The 11,941-nt window shown below is 42.5% G+C and overlaps 1 protein-coding gene across 3 annotated transcripts in view; it reads right to left on the bottom strand.

Moving 5' to 3' along the window:
- Positions 1-6,136: 6,136 nt before the first annotated feature.
- rad18 (RAD18 E3 ubiquitin protein ligase) overlaps positions 6,137-11,941 on the bottom strand; it is a 227,520-nt gene continuing 221,715 nt past the window's right edge. For all 3 annotated transcript variants that reach the window (XM_048547656.2, XM_048547657.2, XM_059649652.1), the window contains one exon: positions 6,137-8,630. In XM_048547656.2, the coding sequence (XP_048403613.1) occupies positions 8,543-8,630 (88 nt within the window). In that variant the 3' untranslated portion in view covers positions 6,137-8,542. The remainder of the gene's footprint in view (positions 8,631-11,941) is intronic.

Here is an 11,941-nt window from a genome sequence, read left to right as displayed (position 1 = left end):
CCACCTCAAGCCGCACCTCCATTTCCTACCTACCACTTCATCCCACCTCCCTGACCTGTCCATCTTCCCTGGACTGACCTATCCCCTCCCTACCTCCCCACCTATACTCTCCTCTCTACCTATCTTGTTTTCTCTCCATCTTCGGTCTGCCTCCCCCTCTCTCCCTATTTATTCCAGTTCCCTCTCCCCATCCCCCTCTCTGATGAAGGGTCTAGGCCCGAAACGTCAGCTTTTGTGCTCCTGAGATGCTGCTTGGCCTGCTATTTTCATCCAACTCCACACTTTGTTATCTCGGATTCTTCAGCATCTGCAGTTCCCATTATCACTCCCTGTTGTGTCTGTTGGAAAGCTGAATACCTCATGCTCTGAATTACAAATCCGGTTCCACACCCCCTGCCAAACTCATTTAAACCATCTCGCACAGCTCAAGCAAACCTCCCTCCCAGGATATTTGTGCCCTTCCAGTTCAGGTGCAATCCGTCCTTACTGTACAGGTCCCACCTTCCCCAGAATGTGCTCCAATTAACCACATAGTGGAAGCCCTCTCTTATAGCAGCCCTGTAGCCACGTTTTTAGTTGCACTCTCTCCCTACTTCTTACCTCGTTATCACATGGCACTGGTAATAATCCAGAGATAACTACACTATTTGTCCTGGACTTCAGCTTCCAACCTAACTCCCTGTACTCGTTTTTCACATTCTCAGTCCTTTTTCTCCCGACGTGTACCATGACTGCTGATTGCTCACTGTCCCTCTTAAGGATCTTGAAAACACGATCCGAGACGTCACGGACCTTGGCACCCGGGAGGCAACATACCATCGTTTCATCTCAGTTGCGTCCACAGAACTGCCTGTCTGTGCCTCCTACTATTGAAACCCCCACAACAATTGCTCTCCTATTCTCACCCCCTTCCCTTCTGTGCCACAGGGTCAGGCTCAGTGCCAGAGACCTGTCCGCTATGGCTTTCCCCTAGCAGATCGCACCCCCCCCACAACAGTATCCAAAAGGTATATTTAAAAGAGGGGAACAGCCACAGGGGATCCCTGCACTGTCTGCCTTTTCCCTTTCCCCTTCCTGACCGTCACCCAGCTACCCATTTCCTGTAGCTTGGGTGTGACCACCTCCCTGTAACTCCTCTCTATCACGCCCTCAGCCTCCCGAATGATCCGGAGTTCATCCAGCTCCAGCTCCAGCTCCCTAACCCGGTTTTTGAGGAGCTGGAGTTGGGTGCACTTCTTGCAGGTGAAGTCAGAGTGGACACCAGCAGTGACCCTTACCTCCCACATCCTGCAAGAGGAGCATGCCACTGCCCTATAGCTTCCATTCCCACTCCTCAATGTTTCCAGAAAAAGAATTTTAACAAAAGCCTTCCCTTACCGAGCCTCCACACAGTGTTTTTTTAGTTAGAGGATGACGATGGGTGGGAGACACTACATGTGCAGTGTTTCGGGTTTAGCCAGTGCCCGAATTTATCTGTTTCTTCCTGGCTCGCGATGCTGCTGCTGAAAACAAGAGGCCACTTGCTGCACGAGTTAAGTTTTTATACAGGGAGAAACAAAAAAAACCACCTTACCTTCCCATGTGTCTGTTGCTCTTGTCCTCCTGGGTGTTGGACTTTGTGGGTTTGGAAGGTGAATTTGGAGGAGCCTTGGTGACATGCTACAGCACATCTTGTAGGTGATACACACTGCTGTCACTGTACGCAGGTGACACAGGGAATGAATATGAAAGGTAGTGCGTGTAGTGCCAATAAAGCAAGCCCCTTGTCCTGGATGATGTTGAGCTTTTTTTTTGAGTGTTGCTGGAACTGCACTTATTCAGTGGAGTATTCCACCTCATTCCCAATTTGTGCCTTGTGTTTTTATGGACAATCATTGGGGAGTTAGGAAGCAAGTTAAGTGTCACAGAATTCCTGGCTTATGATCTATTATTGTAGCCATAGTATCTATGTGGTTGGTCCAGTCCAATCCAGTTTCTGATCAATGGTAACTCCAGGATGATAACAGGGATGATTTAGCGATGATAATGCTTTTGAACATCAATGGCAATAGTCAGTTTCTCTCTATTCAGAGATAGACAATGTCTGACACCTGTGTGTTACTACTACCAATTAGCCCAAGCCTGGATGTTATCCAGATCTAACTGCAAATGAACTGAACTGTTTTGTTATCTGAGGAGTCATGAATGGTGTAGAACATTGTGCGATCAGTAGGGAACATCTCCACCTCTGACCTCATTGTGGAGGAAAAGTTGTTGATGAAGCAGCTGAAAATGGTTGGGCCTTGGACACTACCCTGAGGAACTCCTGCAGAGATGTCCTGGAGCTGAGATTACTGACCTTTAATAACCACAATCATCTTCCTGTCTACCGGGTATGACTCCAACCAGTGCAGAGCTTTCTCCCTGATTCCCACTGCCTCCAGTTTTGCTCAGGCTCCCTTATGCCACACTGCCACAAATGTTGCCAGGTAGTTAAGGATAATCACTCTCAACACTGAGGTTCAGTTTCTTTGTCTATTGAACTAAGGCTGTAATGAAGTCAGAAACTCAAGCTGGGCGTCACTGAGCAGGAGCTATTTGATAGCACTATCAGTGACTTCTGCCACTATTTTGCTGATGATCAAGAGTAGACGTAGGCTGATATGGTGATAATTGCTGGGTTAAATTTGACCTGCCTTTTATGGACAATATTGGGACTTTTTTTTCATATTACCAGGTAAATATCAGTGTTAGAACTATAGGGGAAGAGCTTGGCTACAGGCACAGCTATTTCTGGAGTACAGTTGCGTTACCAGAATGTTGTCAGGGCCCATAGCCTTTGCAGCAACCAATACTTTCAGTAGTTTCTTGACATCACGCACAGTGAATTGAATTGATAGAAAACTGGCATCTGTGGCGTTAGGAATCTCTGAAGGCCAAGATGGCACAGCCACTCGACACATCCAGCTGCAAATGCATTAGCTTCATCTTTTGTAATGTGTTGGTGTTGAGGATGGGGTCATTTGTGAAGCCGCCCTCTCCAGTGAATTTTTTGATTGTCCACCATCTATAACGACTTATCAGGACTGCAGAGCTTAGGCCTGATCCGCTGGTTGTGGGATCACTTCGCTCTGTCTATCACTTGCTCTTTTTGCTGTTTGGCATGCAATTAGTCTTGCTTGGTAGCTTCACCAGTCTGACATCTTATTTTTACGTATACCTGGTGCTTCTCTTAGTATGTTCTCCTTCACCCTTCATTAAAGTTGGGCTTACCTCCTGGCGTGATGGTAATAGTAGAATGAGGAATACACGAGGCCATGAGGATCCACGTTGTGGCTGAATAAAATTCTGCTGCTGATTGCCCACAGTATCCAATGGGTACCCAGTTTACATTTGCTAGATCTGTTTGAACACTGTCCCATTTAGCATTACTGCGCCACTTGACACAACGGGGTGTATTCTCAACTAGAATTTGGCTCCATAAGGACTGTGGGGGTGACTCCGACCAACACTGTCATGGACAGATGAAACAGGTGGATTGGCGAGGACACATCAAGTAGAGTTTTCTGCCTTGTTGGTTCCCTCACCTGCTGTCGTAGACACATCGGTGTTCGTTATTTATCTTGTGAGATCTCACTGTGTGCAGATTATCTGCTACTCTTCCCTACGTTGTTATAACACTATATATCATTTTCTTCTGAAAACTGAAATCTTACTCTATCTTAACAGTTATGTTATCCCTTCCATAGGCAGTTTCACTTCAGAACGTGATAAATGCTCTGACACAAGCCTACTTACTTGGAGCATGTTTTGCAAATAAATTATTTATTTTTTCTGTACTGTGTCCAGCATTTCTCGCATTGAAATCTTCAAAAAGCTGGCCAGAAACCAAATTGCAGATCTCAAGTGTGGGCTGACTTAGTTTAAAAAAAAACATATTTGTAGTACCTCATTTAAATGTACATGACAAAAATCTTTACCCTGAAATCCTCAAAAGCAACAAAGGCAGATTTGTCTAAGCACTCAGCTGGAAGATGCATTCCTCTAGTTTTGCTCCTTTAACTGATAATAAAACATTCACAAAGAGAAATGAAAAAAAATTGTCTTCGAATTTTCATCACAATGTAAAGCATGGCTCAAATCTTTCAATTACACGTTCTGTTTAAAGTTGCTGCAAAATACAATAAGGGCACAGACTGAGGATAGAGGTTTTCTTCACTAGAAGTGCATTTTATTGTCACTCAGTCTGAGGATTCAAAGGGCAGAATTCCATTGCCCAGGATGAGAATCCGACATACATGACATCTTTCTCTCTTGACTCTTTGCAAAATGTAGTCAGAACATTTGAATATTTTCACTACTGAAGTATGACACAACTCTGAATCCTTTCCCATCTTCCTAAAGCAGGCTTCACTTTGCCATTTTCCAAACCCAACATGCAGACTCTCTCCGATTTACAATGACTTACATTCATATAGTGCCATTAAGGTGTGGCATGGCAGCTCAGCGGTTAGCACTGCTGGCTCATAATGCCAGGGACCTGGGTTTGACTCTTGGGTGACTGTGTGGAGTTTGCACATTCTCCCTGTGTCTGCTTGGGTTTCCTCCCACAATCCAAAGATGAGCAGGCTAGGTGGATGAGCCATTGGATATGTGGGGTTACAGGGATAGAAAAAGGGAGTGGGTCTGGGTGAGATGCCCTTCAGAGAGTCGCTGAGGACTCAATGGGCCAAATGCCTACATCCATGCAGTAGGGGTTCAATGAAATTAATGAGGGGAAAATGCCCGGTATTTGCTTGTCGGATCTGTAATCAAAAGTAAGGGCAAGTACACATTAGGAGGGGTGATCAAATGATTGCCTTAGAATGCATCTTTTTCACCAATCTGAAACATGGAGATACTCAGCAAATTACACAGGGTATGGAGATTATGCTATAACCATGGAGCAATAACCCCAGAGTGATGGAGAATTTGGGGTGGGGGTAGGGACAAGCACTATAGGAGAGTGGTGGTGAATGAGCATTAGTGACACCTTATCCAAGTGGCCCAATGCTCCAATAGCATTTGCTGTCAGGAAGCTTGATCATTAAAGACATCAGGACCAAGGTCAATCATGTGCTCACCCAATGTTCACATTCTCAATTTTTAGCAGGAGGTTCCTGATAGATCTTTCCTATAACCTAACTGAGATCAGCCACCTCGGTACAGACCCTGAATCCAACCTAGCAATGTCTCATCTTGATGGTTTGGTGCAACATCAAATGAACTCAGGGTTAGCTTTATAGTGTCTACAGCACATGGATTGCAGCAGTTCAAGAAAGCAGCTCACCACCACCTTCTCTAGGACTGATAGTGACAGGCAATAAATGTTGGGACCAGTCAGCCATACACATCTGATGGTAGTAATAAGCTGCCTCTTGTACAAGTTAAACTGAAACAGAAGGGATCATAGGGATGGAGCACAAAACAGGGAAATATTGCATTTAAATTGCCTCTTTCATAAACGCATAAAAACCAAAAGAACTGTGGGCGGTAGAAATCAGAAACAAAAACAGAATTTGCTGGAAAAGCTCAGCAGATGTGGCAGCATTTGCAGAGAGAAGTCAGACTTAATGTTTCAGATCCAGGGACCCTTCCTCAGATCAGGCCTGACACATTCTGCTGCAACCATTTACAGCTACATTGAAACTATCTTTTGATTTTAGATACTTTTTATCACTGCCTTTTTGCATTGTACCATCATCTTTTTCATTGAATCATTTCCTGCCCTTCATGCAACGACTAATCTTTCTTTCGGTTCGTCTTGCACCCCAGCTGGGTACTTTCTTAAAAGCTTAATCTCTATTGTCCTCTGGTTCCGACAAATGCTCATTGAGTTGAAAAGTCAACTTTGTTTACCTCGCCACTCATCTTACGTTTCCAGTATTTTTTCTTCTTTTTTACATTATTGAAGATGAGGTGAAGATACTTGAATCAAATCATCCACTTGATTCAACAGGCAGAAGTTGGGGTCTAAAAATTATTTACTTAAACAACAGAGAAAAATACTTGCATAAAAGTTCTCAAGCTTTGCGAAGATGTATTGAAGATTTTATTTTTCAAACTACATTTTTAACAAATTTGAAAGAATCATTATTCTTCTTTTGTTTCATGTATAAAGAGTTATTATACAGAGATAAGTGCACAAATTATATTCCTATTACCAACACATGCTTCTGATTTTACACACAGGCGGTGTAGCACTGACTAACATCCCTGGGAGCAAAGTAAATAAAAGATGAACAAGCCTGAATGCTATGCCATTGTAGGGAGTACATTACAGGCTATTGCGGGTTGTGCAACATCTAGAGAGCAGCTGGAATGTTTATCAAAGAATGAGAAGCATTGCTTATAAATACAATTTACAGGTAAAACTTATGGTAAGGGTTAAGAGTCTACTTTACATACAAAAAAATTTGTGTGTTCATTGAGTAAAGTCTATTTAAAACGTCTTCACGAACTATAGCAAACAAACTCAATCTTTTGGGTTGTACAATTACATATACTTTCCTTATCCTCCCTCACTGAATACTTTTGCCTGAATAACACTTCAACTATGAGGGAAGAATATTGGCCAAAGCAGCAATTGAGACTGTATCAATATGTGCAGGTTTCCTTTGGTTCAGTTTTAAACAAATGATGATTGTGAAAGTGCCAAGATTGTTTCTTGCAGCTCTGGTAAACAAAATCCCTGGATGTGCTACATTTCAAACTAATTCGATTTTAATACTCTTGACAATGGTCTGAAATAGAAATCTCTCTGCTAGCTGATGTCATATGAAGCTTTCATCACATCTCCACTTGAATTATGGACTGACAACAATCTTGTTAAAAAAAATCCATCATTTCTGTCTGGGGAAATGTTTGAAGAGAGCATTCGGAGTGGTATCATGCTCAGGTAAAGTACTGGTAATTACGGGTGATGGTGGCATTAAGAGGAGTGACTGAAAATGGTGTACTGGGTCTTGCACACTAAAACATTTTGGAGTTTAGTGCAACTTTTCTCATTGGGTATCAAGAGCAGTAAGCCTAGTGACAACAATGGAACACAACACACTGACCAATGCATTAATCTTGTGTTTATTGTTTTCCAATTATTATAAAAGCCAACTCTTCTCTACATTTAAGTAATGAAACCATGGCTTTTAATTTAGTATGGATATGGATGGGAGGAAGGGATAGTCTCCTGAGCTGCGAGAAAGTCAGGCAACATTGTCACCAAAATGCCTTGCACAGGGTACAACCATTCCTATATGCTTCAGTCAGATTCGTGCTGAACAACTGATGCTCCCTTCATTTTCATTTAAAAAAAACTCAACTATATCTGATGTGAGGCTTCACCCAATGAGAAAATCACATAATCACAGAGATGGGACCTTAGCTCATCAGAACAAAAGGGATTGTTTGGCGGGGGTGAGACTGAATCTTTAGAAGCTCTCCATAAAATATACAGTCCACGATTGGAATTCATTAAGAAATGATGAAAGTACAGACAGAACTGCTACACTTTAGGGCTGAACTGTGACTCATTAGTCTATCTTCATTTTCTGAAGATAGATCTAAGGTGGGAACTGCACATTCAGATAAAGAAGTTTAGTTCAAGGGTCTCTGATGTTTTACGAATGTATAAAAGAAAATCTTTTAATTAATCCAATGATCTGTCGAGCTGTGAAAGAAGGAGACAGCAAAATAAAAATGTCCCTCTTAAGAAGTTGGTGGTTGCTGGTCCAATTTTCTTTTGAAGATATTGGCCTGTGTCAGGTTTGCAAATCAACAGCAACAGCACCATTCGTGCACCTCACTCAACAATGGCACAGTGGTATTTTTAAACATGCTGTAGGAGGAGGGGAGGTTGGAAATCTGGTACAGTTTCCTGCCTACTATCCACAACGAATGCACTTAGCATGCAGGGAAGGTGAACGCAACTGATTTCCACCTTCCTTAACTGCAGCTATGGTCTTGCTACAGTGGACAGTGTAAGTAAAACAGGACAGATACAGAGAAGAGAGACAGGGGCAGCAACAGTGCGCTGAAGCTCTGAAAAGGCTATGCAAAAGATGGGTCCTACCCACAATCTATGCCTTATACATATCAATAATTAGTGAGCAATGAGCTGCTGATTGATATAAGAAAACAGGCAGTTAGTTAAGTGCATTATTCTTGGTTATAGCCTCATTGAAACATTCCATTTCACTGCAGATATTTCATATTCTAAGCCCTGATTCCAGTCATGCCAGTTGTATTCCATCCTCTTGGATATTTATATTAAAATTACAGATAAATTTCAACTGTTCAGCCTTCAGTGAACTGTCTGGCATGTCCGCTTTAAGTATATTCCTCAATCCTTCTACAATATTTAAAAATAAACTCTGAAGGTTATTTATATAACAGTCGGTTCAAAGAGCTGAATCTTTATTTTGGAATTTTTGAATATTCTGGGTTAAAACTACGCTTTTTTTTGGGCATATGATTGAGACTCCTAGTTTCTCGTTGGAAACATGGGTCACGCTTCGTGATGGAATGCTCACTTCTTTGACCGTTTATTTTCAGATCTCATTTTCCTGGGTACGCCTCTCGTTTTCCTTTTCTGTGTCTTGGCATTTGACAATTCCCTGCAAGAGACGTAACATGGAAAGGAAAATCAAATTAAAGGCAGCTATTTTATTTTGTCCTGTTGCAAACAAACTAGCTGGCTGTTGAATCACTGGCATTGAAAGGTCTCGTACAACATGTTTCAGTTCTGTAAGAAGCTAGATCATTGCTGGGAGGGCCAAGTCAGTGTCTGGTGTGAAACATTCAAGGGCATGGCACTTATAAGACTCCCCTTGCATCTTAACAGATTCAGTTTCTGAGGCACACACACAAGGTTTGATCTGCTCTGTCTTGATCAGCTAAGGGAAGGGCAAAACTGAACAAAGTCCCTGCTCTTGACCATTATCCAATCTTACCTTGCTGATATTGAACAACAAATGCCAACAAAACAAACAGCAAATTAAGCCTATGTTGCATTCCATGGTCAAATGGTACATCAACAGCAGCAGTCTAAGCTTGCAGATGGAAAGATGAACTTCGAAGTAGCTTGTGAATGAGTACCCAGAAACATTTGATCATTAGCAAGTGACCAATGCTTCAGGAATGGGGTTAGAAGGTGATGACCAAATTGTGTTGGAGAAACATGGCTGGAGAAAGCAGCTGAATGTTGCAGATACAGGATCTGACTGCTAGTCTATGTTAATTTGGTCAGGGCAGGAGAAATAAATGAGCCTAATTAGCTGTGGGCAAGGGACACAAAATATTTCAGAGCAGTAATTCAATAGATGTGCTAATACTTCTTCTTAACTCTCCTTCCCCAAGTTATAACATGCAATGGAAAACTACATGCAACTTCAAACAGATTTCTCACGATTAAAATGACCAAACAGAAATGATTAGTAATGAGTATCCCTGGTCACTTTTATAAAGACAAGTCCTTCTACTAAGCTGCAGCATTGTAAGTACAGAAAGATTATACATCAATCATATTCAACACAGAGAATAAACCAGGAACAGTTGGAAGTACTCAGTGGACCTAAAGGCATCTGCAGAAAGATAAAATCAGACTTAATGGATGGAATCACATTGAGATTTCAGGGGTCTAGAGCGTTGACTGGAGAGTAAGAGAGGCTTGCTGCCTCTTCGAGGGGAAAACTCAAAGGAGGCACTGGCAAGGCTACCAAACCAGGATCAAGACCCCTTGACAGAAGTGGTACATGCCAGCCAACAGAGGCTCATTTTAGCAGGGGGTGAGCACGCCAAACTACCAGTGAGCCTTTGGTCGTTAGACTTCACACCTCCAAAAAGGCGACAAGCCGTTCAACATTGTTTAAGCATGGCACATGGCCACAAACTCGCCTATTACTGACTGAATCCCGGGGCGGTGAGATGAAGCCCTTAAGCAATCATTCATTGGCCGGAATTGATGGCAGGGCGGGAAGGTTGAACATAGACCTTCCCACGCAAAACTGAATCCTGGTGGAGGCAAGAAAGTGGCATGGTTCAGTGACACCACCACAGTCTCCTAATTACATGCCCTTCTTACCCCTGAAATTGTCATGAGACAGCAAAAGGCACTGCCCAAGGCTTAGAACAAATATCTTCTGAAGAAGTCAGACTGAGTTTGAAATGTTAACTTTGCTTCACTCTCCACAGTTGCTGACAAACCTGTCAGGTTTCTCCAGTGCTTTGTTTTCATTTCAGGTTTACAGTCTTTGCAGTGTTTTGCTTTTACTTTAGAGTACAGCAGACGGAAAGTTAGATCGGAAATGAAGTGCATATTCAATACTATTACAAAAACGACAAGATTAATAAGGAACATAGCAGCATGTACAAGATTGGTATGGATTATTCAGCAGGCAGTGCATTTGCTGACTGTGTTGCTCTCTATTAGATGCAACCCCGTCCAATTCTCAGTCAACTGGGATTGGATGATCCAGAAGAAAGGAGCAGCGCAAATGTCTGTCAAGAAAATCTTCATGGGCTGGAACACTGAGGCTATCATCACTATTGATGGGGACTACAACAGATATTCTACAACAAACATCTTAAATCTTCAATATATCATACCTATAACCTAATTGGGCAAAGTATCACAGGGCAGAATGAGTAAGCCATTAGTGGGATTAAGAGTTGGTGGGTATCAAGAGAATGTGGCTTTCCACAGCATGTCACATGAATGTCCTCTGATAGGATAGAGTAAGTAGCATGCATGTACCTCAGTGGCTGGCTCATAAAATATACAAAAGTAGCGAGCAGCCTACTATATCTTCCATCTGCAGTATTAGCTCCAGCGGTCACAAGGGACATTACAAGTTAACTGTAAGACTACCATTCTGTAAAATCACTATCACACTGAAGCAGGCGTAGTGGCACTAGTCATGGCTGCTTACCTTGATTTGGCTTGGTTCATAACATATCTGAACTTGACATCTGAAGGTTGTGGACTAAGATTCAGCCTATGGTTGGTATTTCTGGGAGGACGTAGCAAGCGCAACACAACTTCAGATGTCATTTCCCAGAAGAGGTCAAGGTCCTATCTGCCTAGACTGGTAACTGCTCCACTCCGCTAACTTAAGTGAAGGAAATGGACTGAGTAAGACCCCATTATGCTTCCCTTTCCCCAGTCCCAAAAACAATTCAAACAGTCATTCACCTCGTCGCTGTTAGTTGGATGTTCCCCATTCCAGAACGGCCAGCGCATTTCCCTACTGTAACATCTGCTGAACTTCAACAGAATAAAGTGTGTGAAGTACTTTGAGACAATCTAGTTAATAAGGCACCATGTGAATGCAAAAGATGATACCAAATGATATTAACCCCAGCATCACAAAACCAAATGTTGTCAGTAAATAGGCTTATGTCAAATCTAAAATGTGTCCTACCTGAAATTAAAGTGCCCTTCGTAGTTCACCTTTTTAAAAGTTATGATTTGCGTAGGTTAAGAAGTTAAACTGATGACTGCAGTTTGCGTTGGAACAAGTCATTCATTGGGAAAATGATTTCCCAGCCACTTGTTGAGTTGACATGGTCTATCCAAAATGATCAGGCATGAATACCCTCTATGGCTACTTCTCAAAGGTACACTGAATGCTGCATTGGAAATCAGTGTTGCTCTTCTCTCAGGCTAACTTGCACAAGACGACTTGCCCTGGTCTGAAACAGTTTCCCTCAGCTACATATTGGTTGCTTCATGGCAGCTTACACCATGTGAGTTTGTCCAGGGAAAGGGCATACGTTCTCTCCTCCCAATTTGACTCTCTTAGCTCATCCTGCAGTCTACAAATTCTACACACGACAGAAATCCACTGGAGGGCTGAGAAGCATCTGGATCTCAAACAATACAGGTGGATCTCAAGACCCTGAGCAATGGAAGATGTTTCATCCATAC

This window comes from Stegostoma tigrinum, chromosome 11 (assembly GCF_030684315.1).
Source record: "Stegostoma tigrinum isolate sSteTig4 chromosome 11, sSteTig4.hap1, whole genome shotgun sequence".
In the NCBI taxonomy this organism is placed as follows: Eukaryota; Metazoa; Chordata; class Chondrichthyes; order Orectolobiformes; family Stegostomatidae; genus Stegostoma; species Stegostoma tigrinum.
Note: the sequence above shows the minus strand (reverse complement) of the source record. Positions and strands in the feature narration are given on the sequence as shown.